The sequence below is a fragment of the Corapipo altera genome, unplaced genomic scaffold (genome assembly GCF_003945725.1).
Source record: "Corapipo altera isolate COAL_440 unplaced genomic scaffold, ASM394572v1 0, whole genome shotgun sequence".
NCBI lineage: Eukaryota > Metazoa > Chordata > Aves > Passeriformes > Pipridae > Corapipo > Corapipo altera.
The window spans coordinates 80,381,903-80,400,137 of NW_020884872.1; the positions used below are offsets into that span (position 1 = coordinate 80,381,903).

The 18,235-nt window shown below is 40.1% G+C and overlaps 1 protein-coding gene across 1 annotated transcript; it reads left to right on the plus strand.

The window, feature by feature from the left end:
- The first annotated feature begins 37 nt into the window (after positions 1–37).
- Positions 38–17,951, plus strand: CWC15 (CWC15 spliceosome associated protein homolog). Its single transcript, XM_027643049.1, has 7 exons — positions 38–123; positions 2,845–2,983; positions 4,760–4,872; positions 5,789–5,877; positions 6,626–6,736; positions 16,865–16,983; positions 17,505–17,951. Exons 2-7 carry the CDS (start codon positions 2,853–2,855, stop codon positions 17,632–17,634), a joined length of 693 nt encoding a protein of 230 aa, XP_027498850.1. The 5' UTR covers positions 38–123; positions 2,845–2,852; the 3' UTR covers positions 17,635–17,951.
- Positions 17,952–18,235: the final 284 nt, after the last annotated feature.

Genomic DNA, 18,235 nt, shown 5'->3' on the forward strand with positions numbered 1-18,235 from the left:
CTCGATGGTCCGCGCTCCCGCCCCTCTCGATGGTCCGCGCTCCCGCCGCGGTGCATTGTGGGCGCGTGGCGGACCTATGGCGCCGGTGTAGGGCCTGGTGCGGAGGGCGGAGGAGGCCGCGCTGTGAGTGCCCGGGAGGGCGGCGGGTGGGCGGCCTGAGGGGGCGGCGGGGGGAGAGGCGGCCGTGAGGCAGGAGGTGCAGGGGGTGAGCTCCCCCAGCGAGGGGGCGGGCTGCGGCCCGGCGCCGCGGCCCCCCCCCCCCCCCCCCCCGGGAGGGCGCAGTCCTGCGAGGCCGAGGCAGTTCAGCTTCAGGCCGGTCACTCTCTCTTGGCCCATAACTCCTGGTAGCACTAAAGAGGCTTTTTCAGGCCCGCGTTTCTGAAACCTCAGAGGTCGGTGTGGCGGTTCCCGAGTGGTTTCAGGTGGGGTTTCGGTCCTTTTAGGGCAAGGTGAACACAGACTGACTTAGTCCTACGGGGAGCGGCTGAGGGAGCTGGGGATGTTTAGCCTGGATTAAAGGTGGCTTAGGGGGATCCTTCTCACTGTCTGCAACCACCTGAAAGAAGGTTATAGCCAGGTGGGGGTCTTCTCCGAGACAAGTAGTGATAGGACGAGAGAACACAGTCTTAAGCCACAGCAGTGGAGGTTCAAGTTGGACATTAGGAGGAATTTCTTCACAGAAAGGGTGAGTAGACATTGAAGTGGGCTGCCCAGGGAGGTGGTGGAGTCACTGTCCCTGGAGATGTTTAAGGAAAGACTGAACATGGCATTTAGTGCCATGATTTGGTTGGCAAGGTGGTGATCAGTTGTGGCTTGGACTCCATGATCTCAGAGGTCATTTCCAACCTGATTGATTCTGTGATTCTGTGACTTAAGCGAACCAGGGGCACTTCCAGACAATTCGTTAATGCTTCATGAAACTAATGCAGCCACATTGGATCCCATTCTTTGCCTGAATTCGTGCATCCATCGTGTTACATATAATTAGCATAGATAAGTTACAAGAGCAAGTGACTTTCTTGCATCATGGGTCTGGCAGAGTCTGTGCCAAGGCAGAACTAAAATGTCTCGGTGAGCTTCAGCTGACTTGCAGAGCATCAGTGAAATGTATCAACCATCTTTGATTAACAAGTCAAGCCTAGTTACTGTCTCACTTCTTTTTGAAGGTGTTTCCTTCTGCTGATTTTGTTTTCTCACTGCGTGACCCACTCAGTGGGTCAGTGGCAGAAACTGTGTTCTGCCTGATGGGATGTTACTTTCAGCCACAGGTTCTATTATAATTTTGATACTGAAGTTGTGTGCTTTGTGCTCTCGTTAAAAGTGATTAAATAACAAATAATGTAAGTAGAGCATAAATATTTGTATACCACAAAAGCATACAAAGCAATGTCATGGGTTTTTTCTTTGCTTTTTAATATTTTTAGTAGGTTCTCTTGTTACCCTTCAACATTCAACATTCTGGTTGGTAGGACTAGTGCCTTTGTGTTCTCTGAAGGTTTCTGTGTCCTAAATATCTTTAGGCTGTGGTTAGTGGAAGCAGGAATCAGAATCGTTTCAGATAGATTTAAGATCACAGAATTGTAAAATAACCTGAGTTGGAAGGGACCCACCCTCATTGAAGTCCAACTCCTGGCCCTGCACAGGACAGCCCCAAGAGTCACACCATGTACTGGAGAGCATTGTCCAAATGCTTCTTGAACTCTGGGGAGCTTGGTTCTGTGACCACTTCCCTGGGGAGCCTGTTCCAGTGCCCACCCATTCTCTGGGTGAAGAACCCTTTCCTGATATCCAACCCAAACCTCCCCTGACACAGCTTCGTGCTGTTACCTCAGTCCTGATGGTGCCGGTTGATCACGCAGGGTTTTGTGGCGTTGGTTAACCCCCTCCAACTCTTGGCTGGCATAGTGGTTTGGGATTACAGGGTCTCTGGGTCCCCTCCAGCAGCACTGAACACAGTGTGTGCTGACAGGGTGTCTGCATGGCTGAGGCTGGCTGAGTCTGTTTCACTCCTTTGCCACAGAATAATTGATAGGAGCAGTTTTGCAGCATCAGCCAGTTTGTCTTTTAGGACATGCTGGCAATATGTGAGTTCCTGCAGTTTCTCAGGGAGAGCTGGTTACAACTTCTCCATTTGCCCAAGCTTTTTTATTTACCTTTTGTTTACTAAGGGTGAAGTTGTCAGCCTTGTGGCTCCAGGAAAACATTGATCCCAGCCCTTCAGAAGGTCCTGCTGGCCAGCTGGAGCTCTGCATAGGTCAGTCTCAAAGGACTGTGCCCCAGCATTCATAACAGGGTTGTGCCTGCACTGGAAAATGGAGCAGGGCCATGGCCAGGGCTGGAGCGCTCAGCTTGCGTGATCTTCATCAGTGTTTAACAACTGGCACCATCCTGGGCGTGCTGTGCTATGTGTCCACCAACATTTCTGGCGATGGTACCTAGATATGGTTGGTGGAATAATGAAGGGATCATTCCCTGCAGGCAGTCATTTTTGACTGCAATTTTTCAGGAGGAGGAGGAGTTCAGTTGCAAGACTGAGCCACTTGTTTTAAGAATTGGAGACCAACTCCTGGGCAGTTTTATTTACTTTACAAAGGTGCCTTCATATTCTTGTTAGAATCTGTGTGTTGTCTTTCAAGCATGTTGGCAGAGATTTTATTTTGAAAATCTAGATAAATTCTGTTCAATAAAAAGCTCCTTAAATTTCAAGGATCAGGAGTCGAGCGATAACTGGTGTTCTGTGGTGGGACTTGTTACTGCTTTTACGGTTCAGGAGCAAAGTAGCTTCTGATGAATGTCTTTCACTACATGTTTAGTAACAACTGGGTTTATCCCTTGATTGTTTAGGAGTTAAAATGACGACAGCAGCAAGGCCAACGTTTGAACCTGCAAGAGGAGGAAGAGGAAAAGGTGAAGGAGATTTAAGCCAGCTATCCAAACAATATTCCAGCAGAGATCTTCCTTCTCATACTAAAATCAAATACAGGTCAGTATTGGTGTTTTGGGTCTTAGGGCAAAACAGCCTGGGAAGGATATTTTTGTTTTGAGCGGTACCTGAAATTTTCATGGTAGATGTTGATGTGCTCGACAGTGAGCAGGGTCCAGAGCTTGTGCACCAATGCTGAACAAGTGGGCTGAAAGTGAGAGTCTCAAAAGCAGACCTAGGAGATCAAATGCAGTGCAGGTGATTGGAGAGGTTTAGTTTTAGTGGTATTTGTTACTGCTTGTGGATGTGAAACATCAGAAGGAGAATATGGGCATTGGAGACTCAGCATATTGGGCAGTGGAGTGGAAAGGAAGCCACCGAAAGTGCTGTCACTTGCAGAGCAAGATGGGATGGGAGAAACCAAGTTGAGCATGTCTTAAAAGTGGGAAAACCACGTCATGTTCTTGGCAAAAGACCACTTGGTAATGGCATTAAGAGGAGGCAGGAAAATCACAGAATAGCACTCAGGCAGTAGTATGTCTTGGAAGAGCTGATGTTAAACACTGCAGGTGGTTCATGCAGGTCCTATGAGAGGAAATTGCTTTAGCTACTGAGAAAATAATGTGATCTTAGGAATATTTTCCGCTGTATGCATTGAGATGCATAAAAATCTTTGTTATCTTTTTGAAAGATTAAATAAAATCTGGAGTCAATGTGATACATAGAATTTCTATTAAATGTGACAACCTAAAAATGTTTGTTTTATCTAACTGATGTTGCTCTTTTCCATGAAATTACTGTCAAGGTTTTACTTCTGTGCTTTTTTGTGTAGATGTTTACCCTGTCACCTCTTCCCTCCTGGCCCTTTGGTTTTTAAGAATACATATTCATAAGGGAGTTGGAGTGTTTTGGAGAATACCAAAATCAACAGCAACAAAAAGTGCTGTCAAATGTGTTTTACTGGTGCTTTGTTTTTTAAACAAAAGTAGGATTTGGAACACCAGTCTGTTGCTTTGAAAGAATTGTGTAGGGACAGGGATGTACAGGAATAAACAATGTATGTTTTAACAAATCTATCTGTGTGAGAAGGAGAGATGGAGGGAGCATTAAGTGTCTTCTGTTCTTTCTTCCAAATACCTAATACAAAGTTGTCTTTGTTAAATTGCCAGGACTGCATCATTGCAGGAAAAGTTCAGTGTTTCAGTCCCACTCATGTTCGCCTGAATGACACAGGGTTTGGGGGGATTTTGCAGCTCTAACAGGAATTCCAAGTTCAGGTTTTTAATTACAAAAGCAAATTAAATACTTCATCATAAAGACAGACTGTGCACACAATGTGTTTATAATGGCTCAAGTCTGGGTTTCATCCAGGCACTCTTATTTCCAGCACTAGGTTCACAGAGAGGTGAAAGGAATTGCTGCTTGTTTTTATTCCTTAGTTATTTTCAAGATTTCCACAGTAATTTCAGCACTCTCTAGGTGGAACTTGGTGTGACTCAGATATACATAGTTCATTGCTTTTGGTCAGTGTGTTATATAAAAGAGGGACAAACGTGTTCCAAGACATTTCACTAAAGCTCATGTTTTGCTTGTTCTCCCAACCTTTTTTATAGTGGTCATGGTCTATGAAGGTTTATGAAAAGGATGTTCTAGTCTTGGTCTTGTCTGTAAGCTTCAGAGACTGGGTTTGCAGCAGCAACTTCGGGGAAGAAAATGGTGAAGAAAGGTCACCATAGTGCTGTTCACCCCAGGATTTATTGGCCTCCTTGGAAAAATTGCTCCCAGATGCAGACTGTCGAAATTCAGGCTTTCTTTCCCCCTTGTTTGTTATTTTAGACAGACCACTCAGGATGCTCCTGAAGAGGTGCGTAACCGTGATTTCAGAAGGGAGCTGGAGGAGAGAGAACGTGTCGCTGCAAGAGAGAAGAACAGAGACAGACCAACCAGAGGTAAAAACAGAGAAACAAAAATCTCAAAGCCTTTGTGTGACACTGCTCTTGCAGAGCAGTGTTGAAAGTGAAGCTTAGTGTTGTAAGAAGTTTGCAGGTTACAGACAGCATGTCATGGGAGTAGAATTTGGGGTATTGGTCTGATAGTTCAGAGCTGTTGACCTGCAAGGGAATGTCTGCTGGCTTTCATTCTGGCTTCATGCTAGCAGGAATCTAGGCCAGCCAGTAGAAAAGCCTAGGCCATCATGCAGGCCAGCTGATACAGTGTGGTTGTAATGAATTGGCAACAAGTATGTACAGCTAATAAAGGGCTTTTTCTTGTACTTGGACAAGCGAGACAGGAAGGAGAAGGGGGAGTGACTCATCTTTTGGTGTTCACAGCACCAGTGTAAAAATAAATCTGTTTTGAAAGTACACAGTTCTGTTCAGATACAGGGAAGTAATAATTAAAATCAAAGAGCATTTTGAGAAATATTCATTTTTAGCACTAAACTTGGCATACTTCAAGCACTTTAGGTATAAAAGTATTGCACGGCTTTCAAATTTCAAATTTTGGTTTGGGCAAAAGTAGCCAAGAGTAATGCTTTGGGGTGGTCCTAAATGGGAATCCTCCAGTTGGATATATAGAATAAGGATATTTTTTCCACAACTATTTCTTCTGCTATTCTTTCTGTCTCAAGTAATGACTTAAAAAAATTCTGGAGGCCAAATCATAAGTTTGGGATGTTATCACTTCTCTTGAGGATATCTACAGGGGAGGAATTAGCATGGGCATTAAGACTGAAAAGTGGGGGAAAAGAGAGCATAAGCTTGTTTCTCTTACTGTAATGCAAGACAAATATTTTGTGAAGATTTTTGCTTTCTGACATTAGATGCTGTTAAATGAAGTGACTTACTTTAAACTCTTCTGCCATAGAACATACAACATCATCTTCTGTGTCTAAGAAGCCTCGGCTAGACCAGATTCCTGCAGCAAATCTTGATGCAGATGATCCGCTTACGGATGTATGTATCTTTTGTCTGTCTTCTTTCCTTTTATTGTCCTGCCTTCAGGATTTGCTCTTAATGGAATATGTAGTTTTACGTTTGCTAAAGATTTAAGACAGGTTCCGACGTATCTTCCTTTTACAGTTTCTGTACTGTGGTGAAGGTCCAGAGCAGTTCAGAGGATTCTGGTCCATGCTGTTCTTGGAAAGCACACAAAAACTAGGGAACTGAAAATACCACTTAAAGTGTGGGTAGTGGGTGACTTTTTTGTCCACTACTGGGTTAGAATTCCCCAAAGGCAGAACTGCTGGGATTTATGCAAATGACTGTCTACATGAGCAAAAGATGCTTACCCTTGGCTCCTTTCCTCATGCTGACATCTAGGAGCTAGGTCAAAGGTTTGACAATAAGCTCAGGGTTTTTTAATCCTGTGATACTGGGTCCCAGCAGTATTTGATGGAGTATTCAGGCACAATGTTGTAATGACTTATGTCACAGTGATTAGAGAGTGTTTGAGGACAGCCCTTCTCTAGGGTCTGTCAGTTACACCGCATTTTTAATTGCAGTCATCCTGAAAGCACAAACGTATTTTTGTCTTGACTTTACTATACAAGAGCAAACAAACCATTTGTGTTGTGTTTTCTGCTACTGCAAGCACCCACGTGCTTCAGAAATCAGCAAATAACAGCCTTAGGTGGGCAGACCAGGATTGTTTTTATTAAATGAAATGAACGAGCTGATTCTTACTTCTGTTTGTTGCTATTAGGAAGATGATGAAGATGAGGACTTGGAAGACAGTGATGATGATGACACTGCAGCTCTTCTGGCTGAACTGGAAAAAATCAAGAAAGAACGAGCTGAGGAACAGGCTCGAAAGGTAAAATCTCACCTGTTTAAGAGCACCTGGTTTTTTTTGTAAACTGTTGTTTATTAAAACTGGTGTGCCTTAAGTACTTAGGGCAAGTAAGAACTGCTGAACACAGTGCCGTTCAAGTATGATGTATTTGTTCTTCTATCTAATAATTGTCAAGAATGTAGATATGCTGAATGTTTTACTCACTGAAACATTTTATTCACTTCTCCTACAGTTTGTAGAGGCAGTCAGTGAAGATAATCTTGCTTTTCATATACAAGTCATCTGAAGATACATCTTTTCATATCCAAGTCATCCTGCCAAATTGTATAGGTGGCATTAGCGAGCTGCATACTATCCAGTGTAATTTAATTTGTTAATTAACTTTTATGAAACAAAAAGTTATTTCTGAAATAAAGATATGTGCTTTTTGATGCTGCTTCTTATGGCTGCAGGTTTTATGTAGTAGTTGTTTTTCATAGAATTGGTGCTGTGGTTGCCTTGACAAGGAGCACCAGTTTTAACTGTAAGACCGAAACTATTTCCATGTGGTTATACACAGGCAAATTCATTTGAAAAATGTCTCTGCAAAAACGAACAATAATACAGCAGTCTTTTCAGAACTGGGAAACTCAATGCATATGTAGCTTTCACACCTCCCTATAATCTCTGTCTACAGACAGAAACACCATTTTCTGCCCTTGAAAGGGGAGTGAAGTCCCTGTAGTTACAGATGTTTTCCTGTGAGTGGGATTAAAACCTTTGCTTTTAGCTCCTTTGTGTAAGAGAGACTGTTGGACTGGAGTGCATTAGCAAAATCCCTGATTGATTAATGGACTTCCTGGGACTTTTTCTGGGGATAGTCAGTGTTGTCAAACTGATCAGGATTTAGAATTGTATTGAGTACTGGCTATAACATTGTATTGCAATAGAGTTTAGAATCCAGGTATTTAATCTTCACTGCTGAAACACTCTGTCTTTTGAGGTACAACAGAAGTGGATACATGTAGCATTCCCTCATCTACTTTTACCAAGTGCTTTCTTTTTTTGAGTAGGACTTAAATGATCTTAGTACATTTGTAAAATGTCGCTTCCTTCGGGTGGAGTAGTTTTGTACATTTTTATAAGTATATTCTCCTTTAGAGTAGACCAAAACAAAACAAAAACCCCAAAGCAAACAAACAAAAAAAAAATCTGTCAGAAAACCATGCCACCTGTCACCTTTTTATAAACTAATCTGAGATGTTTTTTAGAACATGCTGAATAAACACATTAAATGCTGAACAGGAGGCTAATCAAAGGCTGCTCTGTCAACTTAATGTTTTGAAGCCACTGAACTACCCCTGACCTTTCCTGTAGCTTAACACACATATTCATAGTTTAGTGTTTTTCGTGAATGCTTAGTTGGCAGTGAACAGGGCATAGCTTCTAGCAGACACTAGAAAGAGCTAGGAGAGAATAATGTTTTAATTGCTGTAGGCAGCAATGTAGTGCATACCTGTTCTTGCCTAAAAATATAGAAATGTACCTTTAGAATCAACAAGACTGTAAAAACCAGTGAGCTCTGCAATTTTGTTGTTAAGTGGTATAGAAGGCTAAAAGCTGTACCATGCTGCTTTCAGTGCAGAAATTTTGCTGTAGAAGACTTGATTCTTGATTCTCCATCTGGCCTGTGAGTGGTCTCATGCATTAAAGTATGTCTGAAGACATGTCTCATCTCTATCTGGGCATTTGAGGCACATCACGCAGAAATGAAATTGTCTTTTGTGATAACAACATGGTGAAAATGACTTAAAAACACTGGTAACAATTCTTCCATGTGTTCCTGTGTGAAATGTACAAAACTGCAAATAAGGTGTATCCATGTGTAGGGAAGACTTTGACTTCAACTGTCCTTGCACAGTTCTTAGGTCCGTGTGGATTTTTCATTTTGCCTGATAGTTGAAATTATATATCTCCATTAAACAGCATAATTTGTCACATTTCAGTGTAGAGAACTTGCATTAGAAAAATAATGGTAGTAAATTGCAGCTCAGACAACCAAGTGCGTGCTTCTCTTTTCATGTGTGGAAAGTGAGAATCTCCATGAAATTCTAATTTTGTCACTAGAGGGTGCTAAAAGCCATGAAGTATTTAGAATAGCACTTGTTTTATTTTCCTTTCTTAACTGGTGTTATGTTTTACCGTCATGTTTTACCTTCCCCCAGAAGCAGAGTTTATAATGTCCAATGCTATGTGCATACTCAATATTTGCATGTTTATATGAAATGAACGTTTGTTTCTTCCTAAAAATTAGTATGTTATTTATTTGCAATAGTGCCCACTATTGCACACTCACTGTCTAGACCTACACTGTTCATCCTTTCACTGGTTGGTGGCAGGTAGGCTCTCTTTAAAACTGGCATCTTCAGTAAATGGAGGGTGCTCTACAGATTCTTAGAATTTTATTCTATTGGGGTTTTTTGAGAGTAGGAAACTCTATGTTGATGAAAAAAGTAAAAACCAGGGTGGGACTCAGTCCTGGAAAGAGTCTTTTAAAGGTAAGTAAGGGTCTCCTTCAGAAAGATTGCTTATGTGTGTTGGCTTTAAGTGGTACAGTCTCTTTAGATTATACCTTGTTTTCCATGGCATTGAAATAAGGTGGTACTGGCAAAGGATTTGATAGCATATATATATATATATATAAAATATATATATATATATATATAAAAATTCCTTTTTGTTCAGATACGGGGGATTTCATATAGCGATGTATTGCAAGCCATAATTTAAACATAATTTTGTAAGTAACCTTGTATTAATCAGTCAACTGACGTCAGGATAACATCTCATGTAAAGTCTTAATTGTGTACTTGCTGTTAATCCTAATCCATGTACAGGAATGCTTTATCTGCTGAAATGCTGCTGTCCATAGCAGGCAGTGTGGGTAAACCAGTGTCCAAGCAGAGGGAAACTGCAGAGTGAATGCCTGTTCTCTCTTCACTCTGCAGGTCATTCTTGAATCTCGTTGTTATATGGACAGATTAATGTGTCTTTTCTTCTCATCTTCTTGGAACATCCCAGGGTCTTAATAAGATTAAGTGGGTAAAATAAGTAATATATCCCAATATATCCCTGTGCAATATGTAATTTTCCCGAGATACTTTGGTTATTTTGATTTATTAAAATGCTAGTCCAATTATTTCTGAGTCTTCAGCTAGAGTAAACTGTATTTTTGTTAACTCTTTTCACTTGTCACTTTGGTGTCCATTACTTACATTACCATGAAAGGAGGACTGCTCCTTTCAAAATGCATATCTGGTGAGACAGCAGTTAAAAAGAAAATATGAGAATCTGCTTTTTTCAGGTCATTGTGTTCTCTGTTAACTGCCCTTATGTGGTAATACCAATTTCCGTAGAAATCCTCTAAATCTAATTTTGACAATGTTAGTTGTAAGAGGTTGTAATAGTTTGCCAGCCAAATAAGCAATTCCTCTCAAAGCTTGTTAACTTCTCAAAATGCTTACATTCTCTTGAATTAGGTAGAATCATTAAACAAATAACCACGAATGTTTTTTAAAAACTGAGCATGGGAGTCCTCCTGACTTTTTTCACACCATCCACAATTGTAATCTGAGGTTGTTTCTAGTAGACACTAAACTAACCAGGAAATTCTAGTTTTGAAAGCCTTTTCTGTGGAATAATTCTAGGTCTTTATAAAACTGTACAAATGCTGGGTCTGTGTCTGTGTTAACCGTCCATGGATAGGCTTCATGTAAGCATTTCAGTGTTCTAAATTCAGCTTTACAACGCTCTTGATTTTCAATTTGCAAGTGCTTCCTTAAAAGGTAAATTGAAATAATTAAAAACAAACTTCAAATCAGTGTGCAGCTGAATGTACAAGTGCAGTTCCAACAAAGCTGTTTGAACATCCAGTCATTTTTTGCCTAGTTGAGGGCAGACTTAAAGTTTTTGATATGTTTTCTTAACGGTTTTATTTCACCAAATGTTTCTCTGTAACTGAATATATTACTTTACCAGTGGTCACAGTAGATCTTAGCTCTGCCCTGTGTCTTAGCCGTGTCATAGGCATTCAAATAAAACATCAGAAAATGAGTCTTGATAAATATTAACCTTTTCCCTTAAATCTTAAGGACCTGACTAAAACTAGAATATCAAATTGGTGATGTAAGACAGAATTTCAGTAAAGAGGCAAAAGCAGTTTCATTCAGCTATTTGAATCACTGTGTTGCACAGAGTTAGTAATTTGCACAGGATCAAATAACTGGGGTGAATCTCTACGTTACTGAGTTTCATTCCCTGCTGCTAAGGGCAGGGCTGTCACAATGTGTCATTCAAAAATTAGCATTCAAATCAGGTTATGTGTTTTTTATATTTTTTTTTTCAGCCTTCAGTGAAATGTGGGTATTTCAGGTTTCCTTTCAGCTGCTCAACATCTATGAAAACAAAGTAGGGTAACTGACTTTATTAGAATGGAGTAGTTTCAGGAATTTCAGCACTTTCTGTAAAAGTAATCTTGCTCTGTGCTAAGGGTAGGGACTATACTAAAAAAAAATAACCATAGTAACAACACTGTTTGTCTTTGCTTTGCTGTCATAAACAAATATGCCCAGGGACTGTTAAATCTTGAAGCAAGATAAGGAATAATTGTTTAGTTAAGGTTACTATAGTTCTGTCCACTTTTTTCCCCCCCAACTGTGCTGCTGCATGGCGAGTGCAGTTGTGCAGCAAAGGCTTGCTGTGAGATCTAATTTACATAGCAGCATGTCTGTCTGCTTGCTCGGGGTATGGGGCTCCCTCTGCCAGTCCAGTTGTATTCCCCACCCCACAATATTTGTGTGTTGTTGCCTCTGCCCCTAACGCGGTGGTTACAACGTGGCTGATGTCTGATGGATCTCTGCAGAGAGTTGGTGCAGCACACTACCTCTGAACAGCACAGCGTTGCTGGCTGTAGTGAGGGAATAATCCATAGCATGTTTTTTGCTGAAATGGCTTAGGAAAAGTGTTATAAACCACCTCGTGTTGCGGAACAGAAAGGCAGGCAAAGAGGCATTATTTTAGAAAGGGTGGAGTGAATACAGACGTATTGTTTTCCCCCTTAGGCTTTTCTTCTGTTGTGGGTTTGTTGTATTTGTAGTGCTGTAGCTTAATAAGCCTTTGTTCCACTACACACAAGAACAACGGAGGCACTCGGAGCCGATTGTTTTGTGAACAGCTGTGCTAGATTGTGCCTCAGAGGTGTGAAGCTCAGACAGCTATGAAGGTTATGTCTGGTCTCTTTGATTTGATACAACCCATGCTCCAGCGCCTGCAGTGTCCCAGCTTTCAGTGGAGGAGTGGGCAGTGGAAGATTTATGTGGAAAATTATGAAACATAATGAAAACCTCTTTTGGATGGAAATGAGGGATTTTGTATCTCTGGCCAAAATATATCACTTAGCTTAAGTGTAAATGTCAACTTTACAATGCTGTGAATTACACCTAGTATTTTCTCCACCTCATGTCTCTATGATACAAAACTTAGTAAATTATCTTTTTTTTTTTTCTCTTGAATACCTTCTTTGGGAGATTTTAGTGAAGCTAAATAATGCAAAAAAAATCTTTGAAACCAGTCTTTAGAATTAGCCTGTTTCCTGAAAATCGTAGCAAATATATTGAAATGTCATCCAACCTAGAACAGCTTTGAACAACTGAATTCCATAAATAAATTACCATATGTGCCGGGTCTTCTTTGTAAAGTGACTAAAACTGGCGATGCCTTAGTCAACAGATCTGCTTCCTTCTGTTCTGAAAAATAGATCTGTTTCTGCTATTATAAGCCTCAAAAATATCCCAGAGACAGAAAAGCTAACTAAAACTTTTATTCGAATAAAAGGGAGAGTTCACTAGACAATCCCCAGTGAGGTGTCTCCACTTGAGAGAGGTCACAGCATCTTTTATCCCCTTCCCTGAAACCCAGGTCCCTCCCTGTTTCCCCAGTGGCTGAGGTACTCCAGGGTTACAGGCTTTCTGACATGCCTACAATGTGTCCCCCATTCCATGGTCATTAGGGAAGAGGTCCCTAATGGGGACCATTTTCAAAATGGAGGTTTACTGATCCTTTGCTGTTGATAGATCCCCTTGTTTCTGGGCAAACTGCACCTTTCTGTGACTGACAACTGAACAACCAGTAACTTGTTGCTTCCCACCACCAAATGCAACCACACTACAAACTTTGCAAGAACACCTATTTATTCCTAATGATTATTTGCTTTCACACTCTAAATCTGTTGATTTTTAATGACAAAGATAAGCTTATGCAGTTTGTTAGTACTTAGTTGTTCTGCCTCTACAGGTCTAAAAGACAGCAGAGCTGTGTTTGTTACCAGAGCTGAGAAGCAGTGAAGGGCCACACAAAGTGCCCATGGGCTCTGCAGCATCTCCTACTGCAAATACAGAAAACTTTTTTTCTGTATTTTCTGAATTTTTTTTCTGTAATTGTTGTCACTATAAAATGACATTTGACAGTTTCGTTAATGTTATGTTCATAATTGTTTTTATTAATTTAATAGGTGCAAAAGTAAAATGTAATCATATGAAATTCCCAAGATTGCCCCTACCACTTCTTTCAATTATAAGGCAGTTTTTGCCACCCTCCAGTCCTCTGCAATTGTAATTCACTTAAGTCAATGCAGTATTTTGCTAGCAATAGCCAGCTTTAGACAGAATTCAGTTGAGCTTGAAAGGCCAAGTTGCTGGGGCCAATGTACAGGTTATGTATCCCAGCCTCCATGGTGGTGCCGTGGAGATGCAGTCAGTAGAGCCTGGAGTGTTGCTGGTCTCCTGTGTGAGTAGTTTAGTGTGAGCAGAAGGCCCGTCTTGACTTCATATTGTATCCTCTTGACCTCTGCCGAGATGTGAGCTCAGGTGCCTATGGGCCCATGTATACATGTAGGTGTCTTAACCCTGACCTCAGTCTCTCTTTTGGTCTTCTGCAATTGCCTGTAGTGTAATACTTCTTGAAAGTGTTATTTTGGTTTTGGGGTTTTTTTTCTATCACCACATTTTGTCACTTCAGTCTGATAATGCTTTTCTTTGTTGTTAATAAGTAAGCTGGGTCAGGCTAATTGAGGTTGAAGGATATTACATGGGTTATGTCAAGCAGATAGAAGTTAGTATGAAGTGTAACAAGCCTTTTAGAAATCTTATTATAGGAAATTTGAGTGTGCATCTTTATGTAATAAGAACACTGCAGTACTGTATGCATATTTCTTATGATTCTTAATATTAGCTTTATAATTCCCTAGTGATTCTCAGTGTTTACAATTCAAATGACTGAGTGCTTTTCACTTCTCTTCGTGCAGGGTAGAGAGTGCTGGAAGCATCAGCTTTGTAGGAACTGTTGAGATTAAATCCAAAATGGGAGAAGGGAGGGAAGAAGAACTGTAATTCCCACCAAAAGGTGCTGGCTGACTCCAGTTGACCTTTGATCATTAAAAAAACACTGTGTGTGGAGGGCATTGTAGTTCTGTGTTTGTCAGTGGTGTGTGGATGCATTTTCATGCATCATAAAAACCCAGTCTAAGATAGTAATGTCTGCCCCAGATAAAGTAATGTGTGATGCAGAGGTTTAGTAACTTTGGGTCGCAGCTGAGGTTACTGTCTTGGAAGTTTGAGAGCAAGACTGTGCTGTGCTGTACATGCCACCTTCAGAAGAGTTCACCTGGAGTTCAGCTCTGAAATGGAAAACTGCCGTGTCTGTTTGCATATATAGGAGTTGGAAGAAGTTCTTTCCACAGAAGCATTTTTCAACAGAGGACTATTATTTTCTTACAATGGTCTTATTAGTGCTACCTTCTCTTGAGTATGAATTTTTGGTATGCAGCTTTCTTATTTGCTTTCAAGGTTTGTCCCAGGCTTCTTGTGTTTTCAGTGTCTCACTTTTAATGGAGCATTGAAGATTAAAGTTAATGATGCAGAGCCCACCTCACTTTGGACAACACAGAGAACACTTCACATGCTTGCATCCTGTTGTAAATTTGCTTAATGGTCTTAAAGAGAATGTGGTCACCTCCCAGGAGACACCTGAAGATCAGTACTGTTTTTTTCACTCATACCAGTATCCTAGATTTTGCTTGGTTTCAAATCAGTGCTTTGCATGCATGAGCTGTACAATAGTCTGAGGGCTGCTGGACTTCTGGTGGGAAGACATGACACAGAGGGCAGTAAATTGTGTTTCACTGCTGTTGGCTCCTCCATGTTACACAGAAAGATGATGGTAAATCAGAGGTTGACATGCTGTGCAGAGAAGCTGCATACATTTCTTGTCTGTTATCCACAGAGAAAAGTATAATGTGAGTTTATATTTCAAATATGGGAAGAAATTGTTGTTCCATATAAAATATTTTTGCTCTCTGTGTTTCCTTATTTACTGTGGTGGTAATAACTGAAGTTGGAATACAAATGTTGGATTTAGAGCTATGTTTGAAAATGAAAACTTTAGTTGATGTATGTTAATAACTTTTAGCTGCTGTGGTTTGTGTTAAAGCTCCATGGATACAGCAGCAAAGGCAAGTTTTGCCTATGCATGTGGTTTAATAAGGGCATTACAGTGCTTGTCCTGAAGCTGTGCCCTGGTTTTAAGCAATATGCCCTTTTGGGGAGCTTTTGTCATCCCACTGGCAATTAATTGCAGCTGGTTCTACATTTTATTTGTGAGAAGCAGCGTAATGGTGGGTGTTTTTTCATAACTAAAACTTGAGTAGATTTTGGAAGGTAAAATCTTTACCAGTGATCCTGCATCATCTGGTATTTGTAAGTATGTGAAATCCATGGTGTTCTTAGGAGAGATGAAGTATTTTAAAAGAAAATTTCATAGAATCACAAAATGGGGTGAGTTGGAAGGGACCTTAAAGATCATCTAGTTCCAACCCCCCTGCCATGGGCAGGGACACCTTCCACTAGACCAGGTTGCTTACAGCTCCATCCAGCCTGGCCTTGAACACTTCTAGGGATGGGGCATCCATCCAGAATTTCACATACCTGATTAATTTAATTGAAAAATATTGTAAGTTGTAGATAGTAATAAATCACTTAGTATTGATTAAATATTTAAAGCTAGAGAGCTCTGGCTAGCATCAGCATCGAGTTTAGCACTTAAACCTGATAAACACTTGCATCAAGGAAATTGTTTCCTCTTTTGGGATCCCGTAAAAGTCCTCAGGCATGAATTTTCTGCAGTTCAGAAGAAAAACCTCACCAATGTTGTGATCTCTTTGCCTTTAATTTATATAATTTTTAAAAGCCCTGGTTTGATTCTCCTGCAATGCTAATGAGACTTCATTTTTTAACTAGAATGTCTTCAGACCTGGTTAGTCATCCAAATTTAAATTTTTCTTTTTCCTTCTGATTCTTTCATCAGAGATCACTCTCAGCAATATTTGTGAAAGCTTGTGGAAAAATACGGTGACATAAAATGAATATTACACATCAATTCTGAAGTCTGTGAACATTTAAGTCACTAGATATGTTAATAGAGCTTGGAAGCATGGGCAGTGAAATTACTCTATGTTGCTTGTAGTGCATTGCTTCACTTAGGCTTAAGTTACAAGCATTTGACAGTAAAAGGAGAAAAAAATTTTTCTGCTCCTTAATATTGGAACTTTTAAATAGTCTTATGACATCTTTTGTTCAGTTTCACCGAGGAATTCTCAATATCCTTTTTAATTGGTCCCAAGGGAAGTTTTAGTTGTGAAACCCAAACAGCTGCTGAAAACAGAGAAGTTTGAACATGCTGTAAGGTTTCTTCTACCTAGTGAATATTGTAAGATGTACTCTCTTTTCTCATGAGGATAAAGAAAGTCTTTTAAGCTGTATACAATTTTTAATAAATATGTAAATGGTAAAGCTAGAATTGAAATGAATATTTGATGGGGCATCACAGCTAAGTAGAGCAGATATGAGTGTTTCTAGTCTGACAGTTTATTAGCAAAATTAAGCTCTTTAGAGTATCTCTGCTTCTATCCTCATAAGCAAGTGCCAAACACTCTGAAAAGTCTGAGCTAGAAATTAAAGCTCCATCTGTGCAAGTGTTCACAATTAAATAATCATTATCTCTACCAACTAGAGGAGAAAAGCGGCGTAGAAAAGTAATATATCCTCTTCTGATTCTCAGGAACAAGAGCAAAAGGCTGAAGAAGAAAGAATTCGGATGGAGAACATTCTGAGTGGGAACCCGCTGCTGAACCTTACTGGCCCAGCACAACCTCAGGCAAACTTCAAAGTGAAGAGGAGGTACTGTGCAGTTTGTTTCCTGATACCCATCCCCTTGCTCCCTCTCTCTATTCAATCAGAAAATGTTATTACTGCTACTAGTTTTTGTTTCCTTCCTCACAAGCAGTGTAATGTAGGATTGGGATAGTGATGCAGGTAGTGATTGTCTTGTGCCTATTAAAATTAATAAATACCAGCCTTTTTCTCGACACAGTTCTTGTTTGCAGGTATTCCAGTTACTGTTGGGTTTGTCAAAAATTAGGCCCATCAGATTAAAGGATTTTTTTCTGCTCTGTTCAAATTGTCATTAATTTCTGTAAAGGTGACCTTTAATCTACTAATACTCACCTTGCTTCTAACTCATGAGTATGTAGGAGATACCTTAGAATAGAAAAATAGATCTTCTTTTCTGAAAGACTAAAATCTAGTCCTACTGACTAGTTGTTCTTTAAATAGGAGCATCAAACTCCATTTATATGTTTTTTGTAAATTGCACCTAATTTTCATACAAACTTACTGAAGTTAAAAATTTTTGTTTTCAGGTGGGATGATGATGTTGTCTTCAAGAATTGTGCCAAGGGGATAGACGAAACAAAAAAGGACAAAAGATTCGTGAATGATACTCTGCGATCAGAATTTCACAAAAAGTTCATGGAAAAATATATCAAGTAGTACAGTTTTATGTGGAGTGGTGCAGAAGGACTTGGAAGGTCATGGTCGTTTCCTCCCTTTCCCTCAGAATTTAAGTCTGAATATTTGGTCATGGATTCCCAAATGATTTTCCAAGATCATCAGCATCTTCACAATTAGTAATTGCTATGTATCTAGAGTTTTTATTTCTGCATTATGTGTTTTCCTTTTCAGTTTTAATTAAACCAGTTTGTGTTTCATGAATGTTTTTATGTTCACATGTGCTTACTTTTACTGGCCACCTTGTAAATGGTAGAAGAGAGAAGCTGGTTTGCAATAAACACTGCTGATCATTTAAATTACTTTCCAAAATGCCCTGTATTTGTAGCGATGGTGTTTTGTAACTTGCACAATGTAGATAAATGTCAGTATTATCGAAGATGGGGACAAGCCGAATATGGTAAGCAGTGTGAACTGAAAAGAGCTATACTTGCTTTAGCAAACTAGACTTCCTCTTAATAGCTAGTTAGAAACTTAATCTTTGGGGTTTGTTTCTTCCTACAGTCAAGCAAGTTAAGATTTGGCAGGATAGCTCCAAGTTCTTCGCAGCTTTCCTGCTTTTTGGGCTCTCGTGTCTCATACA

What these genes read in the sequence shown, in the direction of transcription:
- CWC15 (XM_027643049.1), top strand. Translation starts at nt 2,853, where the DNA reads ATGACGACAGCAGCAAGGCCAACGTTTGAACCTGCAAGAGGAGGAAGA. An exon ending in CATACTAAAATCAAATACAG is followed by an intron (nt 2,984 to 4,759) that starts GTCAGTATTGGT and finishes TTGTTATTTTAG; the next exon opens with ACAGACCACTCAGGATGCTC. An exon ending in CTGAGGAACAGGCTCGAAAG is followed by an intron (nt 6,737 to 16,864) that starts GTAAAATCTCAC and finishes TCTGATTCTCAG; the next exon opens with GAACAAGAGCAAAAGGCTGA.